Here is a 20816-nt window from a genome sequence, read left to right as displayed (position 1 = left end):
TTCCACTTCCAATCCCCCTCCCGAGATGGCCTTGAAGTCACCCTCCCCCAGGGGATGTTAGGCCATATACAGTACCTGATTCCTGCTGTGTTGTCATAATGGAATTTGGGGTCACATACTTCCTCCTCCTCCATACAGGAAACAGGTGAGGTAGGCAGAGAGAGTCCAGAATCCTCTTCCATGCTCAAAGTCTCTGATATCGGAAGAACAATGTAGTCTTTGCCATCCTGAAACAATAAACACAGAAGACTGTTGTTATGGCTTCAGTTCTTCAAGTGCCTTTTCATTAAAAACAAAGGGCACAGGGACTTCTTGGCTACATAGGGTGTGTGGCTTTCATATCTGAACACAGAACTTTAAGACAACAATACAAATCATGTGTCAGAAACAAAAAGCTGTTGAAACGGAAGGTATATTAAAGGAGAGAACTAAAAACAAGATGGGTAAGCAGCCCACAGGGAAGTGCAGTTACAATGAAGAGAAAGCAGGCTGTGGTCCGAGAGGTAACAACAGAACACACGGAGCTACATAGAACAAAAAATCACTCATTCACAAAGCCCTAACCACACGAGCCAAGCCCTTCAAAGGGCATGGCATCCAGTTTTAGCCACCACATTTCAAGGCAATGGAAAAACTGATGACAGTCTAAAGAAAAGCAACAAATGGGTAGGAAAATGGGTCTTTTGAGAAAAGGTTGCACAACTTAATATTATTGCATCAAGAAAAAGAAATAAAGGGCTATTTGATATCTGTAAATGTTTGGAAGGTTTATTGATAAAAATAGAGCTGACCTATCATCCCCCAGCTGTTCAAAAGAAAAGAAAGAGGAAATTCACTTCCACTGTAGTAAGAGGCATTGACTAGAGATTAAATAACATTCTAATAGTAAAGACTACCACTCTAAAATCTTCCAGTGGAAGTTATAAGAACCTGGGATGATACCAAGACAGAAACCATCTCTTTTGCATAGCTTAGATGTATTTTTGCCTGCAGAATTTATTAAAAATTTCTGGAAATTTCTTCCATTGTTGATCTTCTGTGGATCAACCAGATTTTTTCTTTGTTTTAACTTTAGAAGAGGATTTGAAAATATAACAAAAAGATAAGTAGGTAGAAATCAGAGTGGTCTGCTCCCGGGTTACAAATTAGAATCCTATCTGTCTAAAAGGGTAATTACAGCTTTTAGAAAAGCATTATTACTCAGATGTAGAAGAATACAGTAGATTATTCAATGGCTGAGAGGATGGCATGGTAGCCATGAGACAGTTCAGGCAGTAGGAAAGTCCTTGACATCTAAGTACTCTTTGTAGGTGCTTCTTGGATGGAGGTGACAAACCTGCTGAGCATTAGCTTGCAAGAGATTTCCCAAATGTTCCACCAACTCTGAAAACGTGGGTCTCTGACTGGGCTCCCCGTGCCAGCAGTCCAGCATGGTCTGGTACCTAGAGAAGCAAAACACTGATTTCATTAAATGCCTCTTTCTTCCTGAATGCTGAAAATAAGCACTTAAATGAGTACACATTTGTAAAGAGCCGACGAGGTGAGATGCTAAATAAGGATACAAAACTGTGTAAGACACAGAGTCCCATACTCCAGAGGCTCAATGTGTATAGAAAACAAAACATTTAAAGCAACATCTAATAAAAACTAACTGGTTGCTTTGAATAATAAAGTACTATCTTTTCAAGAAGTGATGACTCCATGCTTGAAATTATCAAGAAAGGCCCCAAAGTAAAAGCAGGACACTAACTGGGCAATGAAGAAGGTCTATATAATGGAAAGTCTTCCAGGCAAGGAGAATTTGCGAGCAAAGAAAGAGAACACAGGAATACTTCTTAAAGTCTTACATTTCTGGTGTAGTATAATCAGGGGCCCTCATTCTAGTTCCTTCTTTCAATCGCCTACAAAATTCTTCATCAATCTTTACCCCAGGATATGGAGAAGCACCTAGAATAAAACAGGGAGGAGACATTCTTTGATTTGATTTTCTCTTATAGAAAACCCTGAGCCTGAATCTTGCACATCCTCATCACCTATGTATCTATTTTTTTTTTCAAAGCTTCCGAGAAGTTTTGCCTGATAGACATGAAGTACAGGAGAGGAAAGGACAACTTTTGTCTTCCTCTTTGGAGTCTGGATGGAAGGACAAAAAGAAATGACTTACCTAAGGAAAATATTTCCCACAGCAAAACACCAAAAGACCAGACGTCACTCTGGATTGTGTACACTCTGTCAAAAATTGTTTCTGGGGCCATCCATTTCAAAGGGAGGCGAGCCTACAGGGGTAGAAGACAAGGATTCAGAACCCAAATTAGCAAATATCTGAAGAAAAAAACTTCCTTTGTTCCTGAACACAGGTCCTGAAGCTCTCTACGAGGAGTTTTAATTCTGTTACTTAACCAAGCACTGGGTTCATATTTGAAACTTACATCTCCTTTTCTGACATAATCTGGATCTTTATAAATATCCCGGGCCAAGCCAAAGTCACAGATTTTAACCACGTTCTTCTCCGATAAGAGGATATTTCGTGCCGCCAGGTCCCTGTGGATACACTGCAAAGAGAATCATGTGTGCATTAGGTCTCGGCACAGCTGATCTCTTTCACATCTGTTGTGACCTCATGCATCAAAAAAAAAATCCCACATCAGAAAGCCAACTGATTAACAAGGACTGGGTTAGTATCTTTTATCAACACTTCGGGAAAAAAGTCTGTGAGCTTTGCTGAGACACACATCTGCTTATTCCATAAACAGCCCCAGCCTTTGGAGTTAAATAATTAAGTTATAATATGATGATGGGATCATAAATAGGCTCCTCTAGGACACAAAAAAGTGTGTTTCTGGTCACATCCACACATTCCTTTTACCTGGCCCCATATTTGGTTTAAAACATGTTATTCTAAGGAGGTCCGAGAACGGGATTTGTTTTTTGAATGAATGCACGGAAATCAGAAACAAGGGGTTCTCATTGGTTTAGTGCTCTTTGTTGGTTTCCCCCTTCCGTATGAAGCTGAAGCCAGACTGGCTCTGATAAACAATTCCCAATGTGGCTTCCCCTGATTTCAAAGTGCTGGGTTATTATAAAGGTCTATTAAGGCAATTTCAGCCTATCACAAGTCAGGTTGATTTTCTAGTGCATTAATAATACAATGAGATTCATCTTGACTTCTTTCTCTTCCTTTTAGCTTCTCAGTTTCTCCTTTCTCTGTATCCTCCAAACTTCAGCTAACTTCCTACTACTCGGCAGCTTTAGCTCCACATGATATTTTGTAAGAAAATGAGTCTTGGGGAGCACAAGAAATGAATCAATGGCTTAGAAGAAAACTTTTTTTTTTTTTTTTTTTGAGAAGGAATCTCACTCTCGCCCAGGCTGGAGTGCAGTGGTGCAATCTCAGTTCACTGCAACCTCCACCTCCCAGGTTCAAGTGATTCTCCTGCCTCTGCCTCCCAAGTAGTTGGGACCACAGGTGTGCCACCACGCCCAGCTAATTATTATATTTTTAGTAGAGACGGGGTTTCACCATGGTGGCCAGGCTGGTCTCAAACTCCTGACCTCAGGTGATCCACCCACCTTGGCCTCCCAAAGTGCTGGAATTACAGGCGTGAGCCAACACACCCGGCCAAAAGGAGAATTCTTAACTCATTGGAGAAGTGATCATGTAAGCCAGGCATTGCTGACCTTCCCACACCTCAAATCTGTATGGCACTCTCCTCTGAACAAGGCATATTCAGAAGCACATTATCTAGCACAATTGAGCAACACTGGCAATTCCAAAAAACAGACAGTATTTTTGACTTTTCCCCCCAAACAAAAAGTTTCCTTTTTTAACCCGACAACCAAGTGGATTCAAGAAATCGTCTGGTAGATGTAAGGAAAGTTAAAGGATTCCCACATTCATTTCCATTCTCTTCCTAGTTCCCCAAAAGGAACCCTGACTAAGTGGCGAATTCTGGCCATAAAAAAATGGTAATAATAAGTCATAATCTCCGAGAAGTGTAAAGGGCCTTTCTCTTTGGGAAAACCTGTAAGGTCCCAGTTCTCCTCCTTCCCCTTGGGAGAAAGAACACACGAGCTACCTAGCAGAAACATCAAAGAGCCTGAGGCCTTTAATGCTATGAGAAGGGGAAAACATGGGTTGAAGATGTCATTCTAATTTAGGAAAAACAAAAAATATATATAACTTAAGTCTTTCTTTCTTCATTAAGCTGCATGAATACATTCTGTCAACTGATAGTTCTTCCTGATCCTTAATTTGAAGTATTGTTACCTAATATAAAATTACACATTTTATCCTTTCCAGGGGAGTCACTGCCACCAGCTTTGCTCCCCGCTTGGTGTTTACAACCTTTGGAACAGTGGTAACTTGTCACGTCCCCATCTCAGCCTTTGTTTGGCCTACTTTTCTAATTTTAGCTCTTTTAATCGCTCTCATCTGAAGCCTGTCCTTCCTCGTTTCTAATTATACTCCTAACAAATACTTTTTGATGGATGTTGATGAATGTAAAATAAATTAAAAATGATTCTCATGCCAAGATATCTGTAAGTCTCAGCCCCTCCCCTTTCCAGGTCATTGCTCAAATGTCAAGTTCTTAGTAAAGCCTTCCTCGTCTACCTTGTTTAAAGTGGATGTACATACACAGAGAAGCATAAACATACACAAGTGCATTGCTCCTGTGTATTCTATAACCCTTTCTTGCTTTATTTCCCCATAGCATTTACTCTCATCTAACCTACAACACGTTTTACTTGTTTATATTGCTTATTGTTTGCTCTACCCACTAGAACTGTAAACTCCATGAAAGTGAAGAGCTTTGCCTGATTGTTCACCACAGTATCCTCAGTGCTCAGAAGATTGCCTCACACTTAGTAGATGCTTGACAAGCCTTTATTATACAGCTTAATTTCATGAACTCCTTAACCACTCTTACTCAGCAGAAACAGAGCCTCCCCAGTAGAGCTCTTCTAAAAGACGTAGAAGTGGTGAATGAATTACAATCCCAAACAAGCACCAATGGCTGACACTGGACATCTTATTTCCAAACCTGTGATCTGAAAAGATAGCTGATTTCCCCTCAACCTTTCTTACCTTTCGCGATGCCAAGAACTCCATGCCCTTAGCCACTTGGAAGCTGTAACAGATGAGATGCTCCAAGGTCAGGAAGTCCTTATACAGATCTTCAGGAGCTGTCCAAAGAGGCAGGAGGATGGAGATCAGTATTTCCATGAGTTAGTGTGATGTTTCTAAGTTTGCTAGAGTAATAATCCTTTTAAGACTTGGGAGTTAAGTTTTTAGGAAATAGAAGCAGAGAGTCAATCCTTCTATCTTCTGTAAATCTCCTGAATCCCAGTATCATTAGCCTTCATCATACCCCTTAGGAACAATACTGGTTTTTCCATTTTAGCCAAATTGAACCAGTAAATCCAGGAGGTAGAATAAGGTAATACTGACCTAGATAATCTGGGAAATAAAGAGGACATTTCCAAATTTGCCACTTACACTGTTTTTTGTCATGTACCCAGAGGGATAAACAATAGTTTCATATCAAGAACTCTAAAAATAAAACAACAATATTCAGGGTCATTGAATCTCTTCTCTCCAGGTTTTGTCCTGGGACAAAGGCCAAAAGTCAAACTATAATCTGCAATAGATAACTAAAAATACTAGAAATATATTTAATTCATTTTGAAACTTAAAAAATGCTGTAAATACATTAAATCTGGCCTGGGAGGATGTTTTTTCCTGAGAGATAACAGAAACATGGAAAGATAAATTTACGTAAATTGGTGGTATTTACTTCAGTGCAACTGGTACAAATAAACACTAAGATATTAAATGGGTGTTTCAAAATCATCTCTTCGGTCAGATAAGACTTATGGCTTCTTTCCTGGAGACAAATACCAGAGTAAACAAAAACTTAGTTGTAGTAATAAATTCGTAAGTATTTAAAAGGCTGTGAGCCTTTTTCTCAACAACTCAATCTCTTAGGTTTCTGGCTCACTGGCCACTGTTTTTTGAAAGACAAAGAGCAGGGTAGAGGCAGCACCACTCAGTGTGGGCCCAGCTAAATGAAGCCTAGACCACCTCCCCAGGTGCTTCTAGACCAAGTCCCAGCCTCACACTACCTTCTCAGGTTCTAAGGAAAAGGAGTTAAATGCAAATTCTCTCTGTAGCCTCATGTCAAGGGAAACAGAGTGGGTTTCTTCCACTATTCTTCTAGACTTATGCCTCAAGGGGAGCCAGCCTGTCACCCATCTCTACATCCACAACGCTATCTCTGCTCCTTCTGAAGGAGGCAGAAATACAGTGTGTCCTGGAGCCGGCTGAAGTCCTGGAAGTTAGGCTGGGACCACAGATCCACCCAAAAAGAGCACTAAAATATCACTCAGGCCAGGCACGGAGGCTTACGCCTATAATCCCAGCACTTCGGGAGGCTGAGGCAGGCGGATCACCTGAGGTCAGGAGTTCGAGACCAGCCTGGCCAACATGGTGAAACCCCATCTTTACTAAAAATACAAAAAAAAAAAAAATTAGCTGGGCATGGTGGCGGGCACCTGTAATCCCAGCTACTCGGAAGGCTGAGGCACAAGAATCACTTGAACGCAAAAGGCGAAGGTTTCAGTGAGCTGAGATCGCACCATTGCACTCCAGCCTGGGCAACAGCATGAGACTCCACCTCAAAAAAATAAAAATAAACATAAAAACAAATAAATAAAATATCACTGGAAACATAACTTAATAAAGGCCAGGATATTTATCAAGACTCCCCTGAGGAAGTATGGTTGGAAGGAAGACTTGATAAGCCGCTTGGGGTAGGGTAGAAACAACAGATGGCTCCTAAACTGCCTTTGAGAAGGTTAGGTATAATGAAAAGACTTTTGCACAGGTAAAGCATGCAACGTGGGGCGAACCACTCTGAGGCTCTCCAAGGCAATGGAGAGGCTAGTCAACTACCAGAAAACTTGTGGCCTCTCTCACTAATAAATGCTGAACCAGTATTTTAAGAACACTGCTGTGGTTGTAGCCGACTGCTTAGCCCACTTGGACTACCCAGATTTCTCAGGCTAGCCCTGCTTCGCTTCCCAGTCTAGGGCTTCCACACTTTACTTTTGGGTAGACAGAATGGAGGCAGTCTATTATAGAAATACAGGTCTCTTTCAAATTATGAGGTAGTATTGGACTTTTCCCATGATCGAATTCCTTGTAACACCCTATCACCCTGTCTGCTCTGACAAGAGCATGCCATAGCATGCAGGAAGCACTAGCCAGTACCTTCCTCTTCTTCTACATCACTGAGGGACTTCTCCTCCACAAATCCAGAGCTGGCTGAGCTCTGGCTACTGGTGATGCTGTCCAAGCGCCGTTTCAGATCCACAGGGATTGCTCCAACGTAGTCTTTCCCTTGACGGAATCGTGCCCCTTTGGTCTATAAAAAAGCAAAGGAACAAACAAACTCCTTGAATACAAAATGAGTCTTTAAAAGTTTACAACCTTTAAAATGTAGTAAACCATGGAGATAATTGAAACTACTAAAAAGCAGACAAGGAGGACATCAATTTCAGGATTATGCAATCTCTGAGCTGAAACTTGGGGCAAGTTTTGTGCATAATAGGGTTTCTTCCACAAAGCCTAGCTCCTTCTTTAGCTTAAAGTGACAAATGCCACATTTTGAGTTGCATTCAGACACACTTTCAGCATTAGGATGCTCTTCACAGAGGGATTTACACTCCACGGGGCCAAATATGGCTAGGGGAGAGACAGAATAACCCAGAGATGTCCTACCCTCTGCCCTCCCCTTTCCTCGCTCATACCTGCCTTCTCCCCCATGTCCACACTCTGTAATGGGTCAGTAGATTAAAATCACAAACATAAAACGAAACATATGGCCCCCAGAAGGTAAAAGAGGAAGTTACAACAGCCAAGAGGTAATATGAGAAGATTCTTCACAAGTTCTTCACAAAATTTCAACTAAAAAACTAACCTGTACCATTTTGAGTTTCCCTTCATTTTATAACATGGCCAGAGCAGGATTAGGAGATGACATACCTTGTAGGGGACAAATTCATTTCTCTTGCTCCTCAGGTAAGTGGATAGGTTTCCAAATTTGCAGAATTCCACAATCACCATGAGTGGCCCTGCAGGCAGCATGTCCAGGAAGGAAAATGGGTTTTCACTCATATTCCTCACTAAGTGTTTAATATAGGGATGAACCCAAAAACACCTTAGAAGAAGGCTACAACCTTTCATTGGGACAGGAGTGTAGAAATCAGCTGGTCCCAATCCCCTTATATTGTAGCTTTTCTTTTTTCCAGAACACATTTTCACAAGATTAACCAAAATTTCAGAAGAAAACCCACCCATCTACTTGCTTTTCAGTGCAATCTCTTGATATGATTCCATTTTGGGGGTAACTACCCTTAAGCTTTCAAGTTTTAGGGAAGTTTACTCTTCTCCTCTGGACATCTGTTACACAAGTAACAAACTGTATCATAGTGGCATGACATTTCTTAATTCAGAGAAAGTTTTACAATAATTTAATTCTAGTGCCAATTAAACCTCCATGAAATATATTTATTCCTAGGAATCCACAAAGTATTCTAAGCTAAGAAAATCAAGGCCAGAGGAGTTGACTGCTTTCCCTCAAACACTATCAGAGAGGCATGTTAAAATTGGGTGACCAAAACCATCCAGTTACTCACCTCCTGGCTTGGTACAGGCACCTAGAAGGTTGACCACATTGAGATGGTGACCAATATGAATGAGGATCTTGAGTTCAGACATGAGAGCTCGATGCTCACTGTGTGTTGCTCCTTCTACAAATACAGTACAAAGAGGGAAATCATAGGTATGGACATTTCCTTCAGATAATTGGGGTCCCTCCCTCCCTGCATGCCACTATACAACTTACCCTCCAGGGGTAACACAGCTGTGACCTAGTTTACGGACCACATGCATTTCCTCAAAAGTCAAGTGTAAATTCTATTTTCTAATTTGAAATAAAACTCATATTTTAAGTGAGCCAGAAAGTTTGATATTTAAAGGAACCCATTGTGAAATCTTTTGCAAAGCGGAGAATACATCTGCAGTGGAATCATGCCCAGATTCTCTTCTTTAACAAAACTGGATTTTTGCATTTCAGGTTCACTACGATTCTGAGGGTGTGATCATTTCAGTGCTTCCTCATAAGGAAGCAACACCATGTATTAAATATCTTCACGTGTTAGGGGCTATACCGAATGTTCCAGCCAATCTGTGCCGATCTGTGCAGGTGAATTAAGGCCAGCTGGAAAGACCAGTTGGCACATGAGGCTGATGGCACTAAGACTATGTGTTTGATCCTGTATGGACTGCTACACTTCCCACTAATTCACAGGCATGGTCCACATCTAAGGCTCTGATGAGCCACCTCAAAATTATACACTCCCTTGGCCACAAGAGAAAAAAGGCAAATGGAGAAAGATAGCTTTGAAATGCACAAAACCTATTGGCAAAGGGTCACTGGCACTGCCTTCATCAATGAAAGTACATCACAATTGAAGAAAGAAGCTTTACTGTCTAACCTCCTGAAATGAAAATGGCCAGACCACAATTCCGTTACTATTAGAATTAACAATTATTTATAAAGCTTTTAATTTAAAAAATATAACCCATTATATTTTTTTCTAACACAACCATTCTTGTTTTGCAAATTATCTTTTACATATGAACATCTTTTACATATTCCAATTCTGGAGAACATGCTATTTTTGTATTCCACTTTCTTCCTTTCCATGTCTCTAGATGGTGTATAATTATCTGATTCCACAATATATTAAGAAACAATTTTAATATAACCACAGTCCTTTTTTCCTGTACCCAGAACCACTAAGTACAACTGTGTTGGCTGAGCCCTGCACAAGGGTAACCAGGCAAGAAGGTGAAACCCATCCCCAACTTTGCTTGCCAGACCATGCATCCTGGCATAAAGCTACAAAGGAGGATCCTTTTTCCAATTTGCACAAGGGCATTATTTAGGCTGACTGCATGTGTGGCTAGTAGGCCCACATAAGCACAAAGCTACTGATATAAGCCTTGCAACATATTTAAAGACTAGATAAAACAGAAAGATAGATCACCACATAATTTTGCTTTTACCTTTCAACATTTTGACTGCTACTGTCCTGCAAGTTGCTGTCTTGTCAATTCCAAAGGCATCTGCTTCAATCACTTGGCCAAAGGCACCACGGCCAAGAGGCTTACCTAGAGTCAACAACAACAGCAACAAGAAAACAGACTTGGATTACTATACAACCAAAGTGATACGCAGAGACATCAACTAGATAGGGTGACCATACATCCCAATTTAACATGGATAGTCCAGTTTACTCCTTTGTCCTGGCTTAATTATTTAATAACTCCCCCTTCACTCTCCAAATGTCCTGCTTTGGATGATTACATAGGGACCCGACCTCTAAGTGGCTATATGAATGATTATCCAAATTCAAGAAATGGAATTAATATTTCTAAACCAGAATCCAACATCTGAATACACCACATTTGTCATCATTCTAATGGAGGAAGAGATGGCCTGGTAAATGCAATATCAAATTAATAGCAATTGAAAATGCACCTAGCTTCAGCCGGTCTCTGGGGAATTCCCATTTGCTGGCATCATAAGGCAGTCGTTCACAATGTTCATCCAATGGGAGTTCATCTGGATCCATGACGATGGACAAGTAGCCTGTCTTCAGTTCCCCTCCATTGGCCTGGAAAGCATCAATCCTTCCAGTCATAAACACACTGTTGTTTGGCTGTTGTTTTGTGTGCTTGTTATTGCTGTTTATTGGAGACTCATTCCTGTCTCATTTTCCAATAAAACTCATGGAGTTTGAGAGTGGTCCTATTATAACCCTGCTTCTAGTTTCCCTTGTCCCCCAAAGGAGCTCAGAATTAAGGTTTTAAAGCTTAATTACACTAGACAGTCCAAGCCCTTTTCCTCTCTAGTGGCTTCTATCAATTAAATCCCTGAGATCCAGCCAAAAGAAAGTGGGCAAGAACGTTATTGTATTGAAATAAAAATGTGCCCATTGAGCCAATAACAATGGGAAGAAACAACTCAAAGAACCCCAGTCAGTTTTCATTAATCATGAAAACCAATGTGCATGGGCAGAAGGGAAATTATTTTGTTACCCGCTTAACGGTCCGTAGGATGATGACAAGAAGTAGCCAGAAGAACATGGCAATCACCGCCGTGCCTACTAGAATAATGATTTCCAAGTTCGTCTTTTCCTGGGCACCTGGAAAGACACAATTGAATGAGTATCAACAGTTGGAAACTTATACTTTTTGTTTGTAAGATGACAAACTTTAGCACTAAAGCAAAATCCCAAGCTTACCAACTTGGAAAAATCCTAGAGGACAACAGTTACACACCCCTAACTTGAATGGAGTCTACAGAATTCTTTTTTTTAATTTAATTTTTATTTACTTATTTATTTATTTATTTATTTTTAGAGACAGGGTTTCTTTCTATGTTCCAGGCTGGAGTACCATGACACAATCATAGCTTATTGCAGCCTCCAATTCCTAGGCTCAAGCGATTCTCCCACCTCAGCCTCCCAAGTAGCTGGGACTACAGATGCATACCACCAAGCCCAGCTAATTTTTCTTTTATTTTCTCTAGAGACAGGGTCTCACTACATTGCCCAGGCTAGTCTCAAACTCCTGGCCTCTAGCCATCCCCACCGCCTTGGCCTCCCAAAGTGCAGGGATTACAGGCATAAGCCACCACACCTGGCCTACAGAATTGTTAATGGAAAATTTAAAGCTTGCAAAACACTGCTCATGTAAACTTACAACAATAAAATTCTAAAGTAATTAAGCATAGAAGTAGTAATGTCTTAAAAGCCAAACATAGAAAGTGTTTAGAGGAAGAGCAGTCTTTGATGGAAAGAAAACAGATCGTTCTCTACAGAGAAAAAAAAATATTTCTATTTGAGGGAAACAAAAGTCTTCTTTTAAACTGATAGTCAATATTTTGATCTGTGCAGAGTTTGCAAAAGGATCACATAAGAAACCAAGTAGGGAAATAAACAAAATTTTTTGACCTGAGAGTTACTAATGACCATGTATCTACTATGCACTCATCACTTTAAATATGCCATTCCACTTAATCTCCTCAACAACTCTCAGTTTTCAGATGAAGAAACAGAAGACCAGAGAGCTTAAGCTACTTGACTGAGGGCACACAGCTAGTCAGTGGTTCAGTCAAGAGATAAAGAGGCCTGTCCAACATGAACTAACCATTACATACACTACCCCATCCCTTGTGGCAGGAGTCTGAGTGAGGAGAAGAGGAAGAGCCAAGATGAGCACATCACGCATGGCCTGGTAATGGGAGTTTCAAATCACTCATGAAAGGAAAGAGAAGAGGAAACTAGAAGTCAGCAAGCAAAGCTGCAGATGCTCAGGGCTTCAGAGGACAGCTCTGAGTGGAAGAAACAAAATACAGAAACAGGCTTTCCACTAAGAGTGATTAGCAAAGAGATGATAAGGAAGCAGTCATCACTTGGGGCCTCCCATCAGAAGAGTTCAAGGAGAATCAAACCGGGCCACAAGCTGTGTGGATGGCCCACTACGGCCTCATGAGAGCAGAAGACAAGTAAGAAACTGGTTTGCAAAATAAGTAATAAATTGGTTTGCAAAATAAAAGTTAACTTAACCATTGAGAGACAAGCACAATTATGCTTGGAGTAAATTTTGTTTCTCTGGTGATCCTAGGGAAGTAATTCTCTATTTATACACACAGATTTAAAAGTCCAGTTGTACATAGAAGATAAAAAGTTCAAAGAGTCTGTTTTCTATGTGTTTGTATATTAATATTCTCACATAACATTTGGGAACCCAGCAGGAATATTAAATATCTAGCTCTGCCTTTCTTAGCATTCACTCCAGGTAAGAAGTAACTATAATCTCTGTGCCAGTGTTACCTAGTTAGGCATCTGTAATCAGCTGCAGGCCACCAACAAGAGGTAATGCAGAGCATCAGAGACAATCTAGAAGTCATTCTGCGGATTTGCCCTAAAACATGAATCACTTTGGAAATGACAAAACTGCCATGGTCTTTGAAATCTTTATTTGCAAGTGTAGTTTATGAAATGCTAATAAGCTTATACATTTGAAAATATGTCAACATATCTCGATGCAATACTTGGCATCATAGATTTGGCAGAGTAAAGGGACCAAAATCTAGACTTTGAGAGACAAGTTAGGATGAGTTCATAGAAATCCATCGATCCCTTCTATCACCATACTTCTTTCTTACCCTTGCATACCATTCTTTTACCCCACAACACAGTTTTATTCTTTCCCTGGTGGGCTATAAAAAAAAAAAGCCATAGGAATATACTTCTTAAGATAAAATATTCTGCCACAAATTACTTTTCCTAGCTAAGAAAATGACAGATTTCACATCACTTCTGCATACACACGTATTGAGATAAAAACCAAAAATTTTCCATGTCAGAAGAGCAATGGTCTATTGTTCACAAGTGAATCTTAATTATCTCTAGTCCAATTAAAACTCGGAATCCTTGTGACTATCTGGATAGCATTGACTGCCATGATTAGGCAGCAATTCTAATGTTTTTCCAAATAAATATAAAGGCATCATTTCTATAAGTTAATCAAGCCATTCAAACAAAGACGGAATCAGGGAGAAGAGGCTATTCATCCTGCCTGATTAAGAATTTTTCCACAATAAGAACTGCAGGAATAGGAAATGTGATGCAAGCAGAATTATAACAACATTAATTATGTTTGCTGGTTAAAAGAATACATACTCACTGAGAAAATTTACAAAGTACAAAGAATATTAAAAATCATCTGTCGTTGCCCTACTCAAAGTGAATGTGTGTCTATAAGATACAAACTAATCTTCAAAAACCACAGGATGTATCTATGACTTCCCACTGACCTTCTTTTCTTTTAAGTTCCGGGGTACATGTGCAGAATGCTCAGGTTTGTTACACAGGTAAACATGTGCCATGGTGATTTGCTGCACCTATTAATCCATCTCCTAGGTATTAAGCCCAGCATGCATTAGCTATTTTTCCTGATGCTCTCCTTCTCCCCAACCCACAGTAGGCCCCAGTGTGTGTTGTTCCCTTCCCTGTGGCTATGTGTTCACATTGTTCAGCTCCCACTTATAAGTGAGAATGTGTGGTGTTTGGTTTTCTGTTCCTGTGTTAGTTTGCTGAGGATAATGGCTTCCAGCTCCATCCATGCAGCTGCAAAGGACATGATCAGATTCCTTTTTACGGCTGCATAGCATTCCATGGTGTATATGTACCACATTTTTTTTTATCCCACTGACCTTCTATTATGAAAAATGCCTCCACTTTTGCACAGCCAAGAACACTGCATGCCTGGCAGGTGTAGAGGCCTTCGTCCTCCTTCCTCACTCTGCGGATAGTGAGGTTCCGGTTCCCATCCTTCAATACAATGCCTAACAGAGGAAGAAAACGATCATTCTCATTTATGATGATGTAGTCTGTGAAGTTTTTCAGGGAAATTTAGAAAATATAAATGCTGCCCTTCATCTTGTTCTATTATCTAACTCTGTAGAGTCACATGGGATCTACTGCTGACTAATCTCCTATATGGCTTTCATGAAAATTCAACAGGGCCCCATACTCCAATTCTAAGTCTGTGAAATGAGCCAGGTCATGGACACCAATACTGCTTTTTTTCTACATTACATCAAGAAATAATATGGCTTTTTAGATAACATCCCTGGGAAAGTTCTGCAACCCAAGAGTGATAGCCAAATTCTATTTACCTGAGTCTTCTACAAGGGTCTCATTATCTTTAAACCACATGATCTGTGGAGGGGGATTCCCAGATGCCGTGCATGAGACTTCGATGCTTTCCCCAATACTTGTCGTCTGATTCTCCAGGTTTCCTGTGATCGTGGGTGCCACACGCTCTAGACACACAAAAAGAAAATCACAGAACATGGAATTGTAACTTTTGAAATGGTTCTGGTATCAGCAAACTTTTAAACAGTTTAAATTTAGTAAAAAGGAACTTGTTGATTTATTAACTTCTGGGAAAATACACTGGTCACTGGGTAAAGTTAAATGAAACAAGTCAGTCAGGACACTACAAACAGATTAATGGCTTTTAACATTCATATTAGTGATACTAGCTGGTAATCCCATCACAAAAGAAAGGTTCAGGGTCACCTTTATGGATTTTTCCTCTAATTAGACACAGCCTCCCCAGGTGAAAACTTCCCTCCCATGAAGATTCTAGTCAATAATACCCTAGAATCCCTTCAAATTTCTCTTGGAAGTGCCAAATTTTAGTATCATTCAACCAATAATGCCTTACATTTATTTGGCAATTCTTATAAAACTTGTTTACACAATTTGTTTTCCTCACTAGTGATCTTATGTAATGAGCAGAATAGGACTGTTAGCGTTATCTCACAGATGAAATAAATGATGTTCAGTGACATTAAACCACTTGTCCATGTCCCTGCAACTAAGTAAACAGTTGAACTGTTTACAGAATCTGGTGAGGCTAAAAGACCAGTTCAGTGCTATTTCCACTAAAACACAAACAAAACAACAATACCCTAAGGGAAGTCTTGGATTTAAAGAAAATGAAACCCATGAGTATTTGTTTAAGTGTACAAGAACACTTTAGATTTATTCTTTCTTCAGATCATCAAAGTGCTGTGGAAATATCTTGTCCCAACCAACTGAACATCAAAAGGAATCATGCTGAAAAAATCCACGTCAACACTTAGCAAAACGAGATTACCTCAACAGCGTACTACATTGAAGTCTAAGCAAATGTACTGGATTCTAGCCTATTTCTAAGAATAGGTTTTAGGAAAACAAGTTAGGAGTCTTTAGGGAAGCAAAGCAGCTAACTGTGAGCACATATTTTCTGGGCACAGCTAGGCCAGGAGCCTACTTCACATCTCTTTCTCAATTCTGCCATAACCTTGAAGCCAGACAAACCAACAGAAAATCCATGTGATCTATGTGGTGTGACTTGAAGGATGCTGGGGATGACTTGACCCCAAAGTATCTCTTATTATGACACCTGAGTCTTAAAACTAGCGAACTTTATGCTAGTGTCTGTCAGAAGGTGCCTCTTCAAATACACCAAGGTCTCTGATGAAGACGTTACCCTCTAAAACTGTGGTATAGATGAATTTACTTGGGCAATTTCCTTCCTAACAGTAAAAAAAAAAACAGAGGGCACATATATCCTAGGAATTGGAAAGGGACACCACAAGAGGAGAAAATGGAGAGAAGTGGCACAAAGAGACGCTCCCCAAATTTGCCTGATTTTCCCACAGACAAAGCCATGGCTGCCCAGCTTTTGCACAAGGCATGCGGTTAGACAAGGGGTAGACAGTGCCTCTATGGAGGAATTTACAGAGCTATCTGCTCACTGAAGTGATCGTCCCATTGACCTTGGGCTATGCTGGATCATGTGGGATGACCCAGAGGTACAGACAGTGAATGTAGCTTCCTTCCCATGGAGTCTTCTAGGTCTTAAACTCAGCCCATCATCCCACTCTTCATGCAGCAGGTGCCTTATTGAGCAGTTAGTATATGCTGCTATGCTCTATGACTAGAGCTACAGCAGGGAGCAAAACAGAGAACAATTCCTATTCTCATGGACACAGAGACCTCACTGTGCTGTGACTTCCCAGTGGTTGCCTATGTTCTCCTCCTTTCCTTCATGTTTACCACTGTGAATTTCTCACACTCTCCTAGCTCATAGCAGGCATTCCACAAATATTTGTCTATTTAAATAAATGGATGCCCAAGATAAGGCAGAAGTTTCCCTGGTTCAAGCTAATATCCCTTGCATATACTAGTGAATTACTCCATCATCGGGTTTTGTTATTTTCTCTTTTCGATATATCATTTCATTATTATTAGCTTCTTTCTTCCTCAAGGACTTTCGGTGAAGAAGTGTGCACCAGTTTACAACATAATCTCCTAGAGGACAGTAATCTTTGCATAGCACCTGAATTGCACTACATTTAAGGCATTCCAACTGCCTCTGCACAATGATCCAGAATTGTCTCCCTACCTAGGACTGTGAGCTGCCTGACCACGCAATGTCTTTTCTTGGTCTTCCTGTCTTGAGCAAGGCAGACATAGTCTCCTTGGTCCTGCAAGGATGCATTCTTAAGCTCCATGATCAAAATGTCATTTGTGCTATTAGAGAACATGGTGGCATTCAATTTCCAAAGAGTATCCAAGTTCTTGCAAACAGGTGTGGGCAACTCTCCCACATGGATTGGCAGAGGCTGTGGGCCAAGCTTGTACCATGTGAGGTTCTCAAACGTAGATCTGTCTGCAGTGCACCACAAAGACACGCTCTCCTGCTCAGTGGGCTGCATGTCAGGTTGCAAAGTAATTTCAGGACCCCCTAAAATGAAGAGGCCATAGTTATTGAATGGTGATTTAACTTGGTACAGCTCACTATCATCTTGCTGCTTTCAGACTACTACAAAGTACCAAAAGAAATGAAGCTCTATCCGTTCCAGGTGATGTACTACAACTTGACAAACAAACTAGACAATTCAGGTCCCAAAATATCTTATTTGGCCAAACACATTACTTGAAAATGTAAACGAATTCCTCAGATATTTACCACATCTCCACTATGAGCTCTACGCAATGTTTAATATATTAAAAATCCGAAGCAAAATCTCTAATCCTAACAGAATTTTAAAATTAGGTCTTCATTAACACTAACACTCAATGATATGAAAGCTACATTTATGCCAATGAATTAGCCCTGGCTATAATATTCCATTCAGCACAATCAGCTAAAGCTTATCCATAAAACTAAGATGCACAGGCAAAATCAGCAGCATTGGGAGGGCACTGCTCCTATGTCCTTCTGATTGCCTCCATAAAGCCCACCCTCATCAACTGTTCCACAGCAAGCCCACCAATATGTACTGAAGCTCAATAAGCCAGGCACTGTGCCAGATTCTGAAGACTGAGATGTAAATACCACACAGAGCTTGTGGTTTAAAGCATCTGTGAAACCATTCTCTCTCCAGTGTAGTTAGACACACTGACTTCACATAAGCCCAGGAGATACCTGAGAAGTTTTAATTTATGAATGAAAGCATCAATGATCAATCCAAGTCCTCTTTCCTAAATGCCATGCCACGCACATGAATGGCAAAAACAACAGGGAATTACACAGCTTAGAACCCACTGTGTCAGTGATCCAATCCAAACCTCCAGAGAAGAGTACTTACTGGTCACGTGGAAGGAGATCACCCTCTCTCCTCTCCCGACTTTGTTGACCGCTTCACATTTGTACAAAGCTGACACATTTGCCGCTTGGATAACAAGGGTACTTACAGTCTGTGCAGAGAAAAAACAAATCCCAGGCCATAAACAACGAGGCTGTTTGTGCACAAGCACTCAGTCCAGCAGTCTCCACAATCACTCCAACCTGCCTATGCCATTCCCACTTCTGCAGTGGTTGGGCACTCTCAAATTTATGCAATTGCAGGTTGAGTATCCCTTACTCAAAATGCTTGGGACCAAAAGTGGTTTGGATTTTGAATTTTTTTTTGGATTTTGGAATATTTGCATTGTATACTTACCAGTTGAGCATCCCTAATCTGAAAATCCAAAATGCTCCGATGAGCGTTTCCTTTGAGCATCATGTCGGCACTCAAAAAGGTTCAGAATCTGGAGCATTTTGGATTTGGGGTTTTTAGGTTTGGGATATTTACTCAATTTGTATAATTATGCTGCTGTGGAGCTCACACATTATATAAAAAGGGCTTTGGAAGCCATGAAACTAATGATGTGTTTTAATATGATATGATACACATTTTTTCATTCTCATGTTTATAAAACCAGAATCACCCTACACAGATGCATAGATTTAATGTCATAGATGTTTTTATTTTTCTCTGATAAGCTATTAATAAGTTAATGGTACTGCTAAAAGTCAATGGTATTTTCAAAGTGACTTAATATGCTACTATTTAATCATCCAGACTATTTGATTATTAATCTCCAATATGCCTCACATATTATTGTACCATCCTTCCATTAAAAAGAGAGAGATTTTCAAATTTTAAAACTTCAAACTCACTTTGTTTTTTCCTTCAATTAGAGCAAATTGATTTTTATTAACTTCAATTTTATTTCCTCCCTGGAAGTCCTCCACACTTCTCCATTCTTCACAAGGGTATGGATTTGTCACTGAGACAGCTTGGCTATAAGAAAGGGATAACAGCGCATATTATGATTTAACTTTTCTTTAATTAGAGTCAAGAGTAAGGAAAAGATTCAGACTTTGGTTATTCTGTTCTTAGAAATAACTTCCAACGCAGCCTACCATGGTACAAGACTTGGCGCCAATTAAAAATAGGCATTGACAATGAAGGAAAAGGTTCTAGGTAGATTCATTCAGGATACAGGAGGGAAGCAGCTATTCTGGGAACAAACCTTCATTCATAAATTGGATCGACAAGACAATTCAAGTTAATTTAGTTCAAAGGAAGGCAAGGAAACTTAGAAGCCACTGGGCTCCTTAAAGTAGTTTCTCTGGGACCATGGTCTCTGTGAAGGAAATGATCAGGAGCTGAGGAAGAAGCTCATAGTGGCCATTTCAAAAACAACAACAGGAAGTGGACTGCTTAGGGTGGTGGTGGGTTGGCTGCTGTTGTTGTGTTTTTCCCTAAGGATGTCTGGACTTATGTCAGAGCATGATAAGCTGGGCCTGAGACCCTGAGGACTGGGGCTGGGTCTATCACTGCCTCTCATCTATCAGCATTTCCTCTGACAGATGGATCTTCACACAGACAAGAAGGAGGGATGTGGTATTCACCAGCTGATTGGTATCGGGAGAAAAACCAAAGACTGTCAATTAGCAAAGTGAGCAAATAGCCTGTGTTTGGAGAGGTGTACCTCACGGCTAACCTAACAAGGCTGAGCTTAGCTAATCCCAAAGGAGGATACTCCAAGCAAAGACATCCCCTAAAATGTAAGACACAGAGAAAGATGGATGGAGATTCAGGCTACCTCTTGAGAGAAAACTTTTTTTGGTTTAGGCTTCTCCATTTAGGATGGAGTCATATCATAGCTCAGCTGTAAGAAATGCAAGATGGCAGGAAAGCAAAGAGCGTGTGGCCTTACTCACCTGGGCTCGTTGGGGCACTCTTCCTCCAACTGCCAATACCAGTGGATGTGATGCGGGGGAGGAATGGCATAGACCGTACATGTCAGTGTTTGAGTGGTGCCGTACTGGTAGGAATCCACAGGAGAGATTAGAGATTTCTCACCAATCTGGGGTGGGACTGAAGATAGGAAAAACAACTTTTGAATTGTCAGTCAGCTTTGAAGAATGGGAAATAGAGGATTTTAGCAACTAAAGCTGACTTTCTTTAAGCATATGATTTTGCTTCCACTTTCTTTTTCGAAGAACACCTAGATGTGGAAACAAGAGACCTGAGTTCTAGTGATACTCATAAAAATAACAACTAGCCAGGCATGGGGGCTTATGCCTGTAATCTCAGTATTTTGGGAGGCCAAGGTAGGTGGATCGCTTAAGCCCAGGAGATCAAGACCAGCCTGGGCCACATGGTGAGACCCCATCTCTACCAAAAAAAAAAAGGAATAAAATAACAAAATAAAATAAAAATGACAATAAGCTAACAATAATAATAAATTAACAAACTGAATGACTTTATGGAAGTGTTGAAATCCTGTGCCTCTCATCTGTATTACAGAGATAGTTCTCTCTGTCCTCTCAAGTTCAGGAGATC

General features: G+C 40.4%; 1 protein-coding gene across 1 annotated transcript in view; it reads right to left on the bottom strand.

Moving 5' to 3' along the window:
* The window catches only part of KDR (kinase insert domain receptor), a 47144-nt gene that overhangs the window by 9059 nt on the left and 17269 nt on the right, over positions 1–20816 (bottom strand). Inside the window, exons 10-27 of the mRNA XM_517284.9 lie at positions 20192–20348; positions 19142–19265; positions 18288–18396; positions 17099–17440; positions 14817–14963; positions 14352–14483; positions 11168–11274; positions 10608–10743; positions 10133–10237; positions 8698–8811; positions 8045–8133; positions 7271–7424; positions 5087–5184; positions 2430–2552; positions 2165–2276; positions 1848–1947; positions 1337–1442; positions 76–227 (exon numbers count right to left, since the gene is read on the bottom strand). Of these exons, the coding sequence (XP_517284.5) occupies positions 76–227; positions 1337–1442; positions 1848–1947; positions 2165–2276; positions 2430–2552; positions 5087–5184; positions 7271–7424; positions 8045–8133; positions 8698–8811; positions 10133–10237; positions 10608–10743; positions 11168–11274; positions 14352–14483; positions 14817–14963; positions 17099–17440; positions 18288–18396; positions 19142–19265; positions 20192–20348 (2407 nt within the window). The remainder of the gene's footprint in view (positions 1–75; positions 228–1336; positions 1443–1847; positions 1948–2164; positions 2277–2429; positions 2553–5086; positions 5185–7270; positions 7425–8044; positions 8134–8697; positions 8812–10132; positions 10238–10607; positions 10744–11167; positions 11275–14351; positions 14484–14816; positions 14964–17098; positions 17441–18287; positions 18397–19141; positions 19266–20191; positions 20349–20816) is intronic.

This window comes from Pan troglodytes, chromosome 3 (genome assembly GCF_028858775.2).
Source record: "Pan troglodytes isolate AG18354 chromosome 3, NHGRI_mPanTro3-v2.0_pri, whole genome shotgun sequence".
Classification (NCBI taxonomy): Eukaryota; Metazoa; Chordata; class Mammalia; order Primates; family Hominidae; genus Pan; species Pan troglodytes.
Note: the sequence above shows the minus strand (reverse complement) of the source record. Positions and strands in the feature narration are given on the sequence as shown.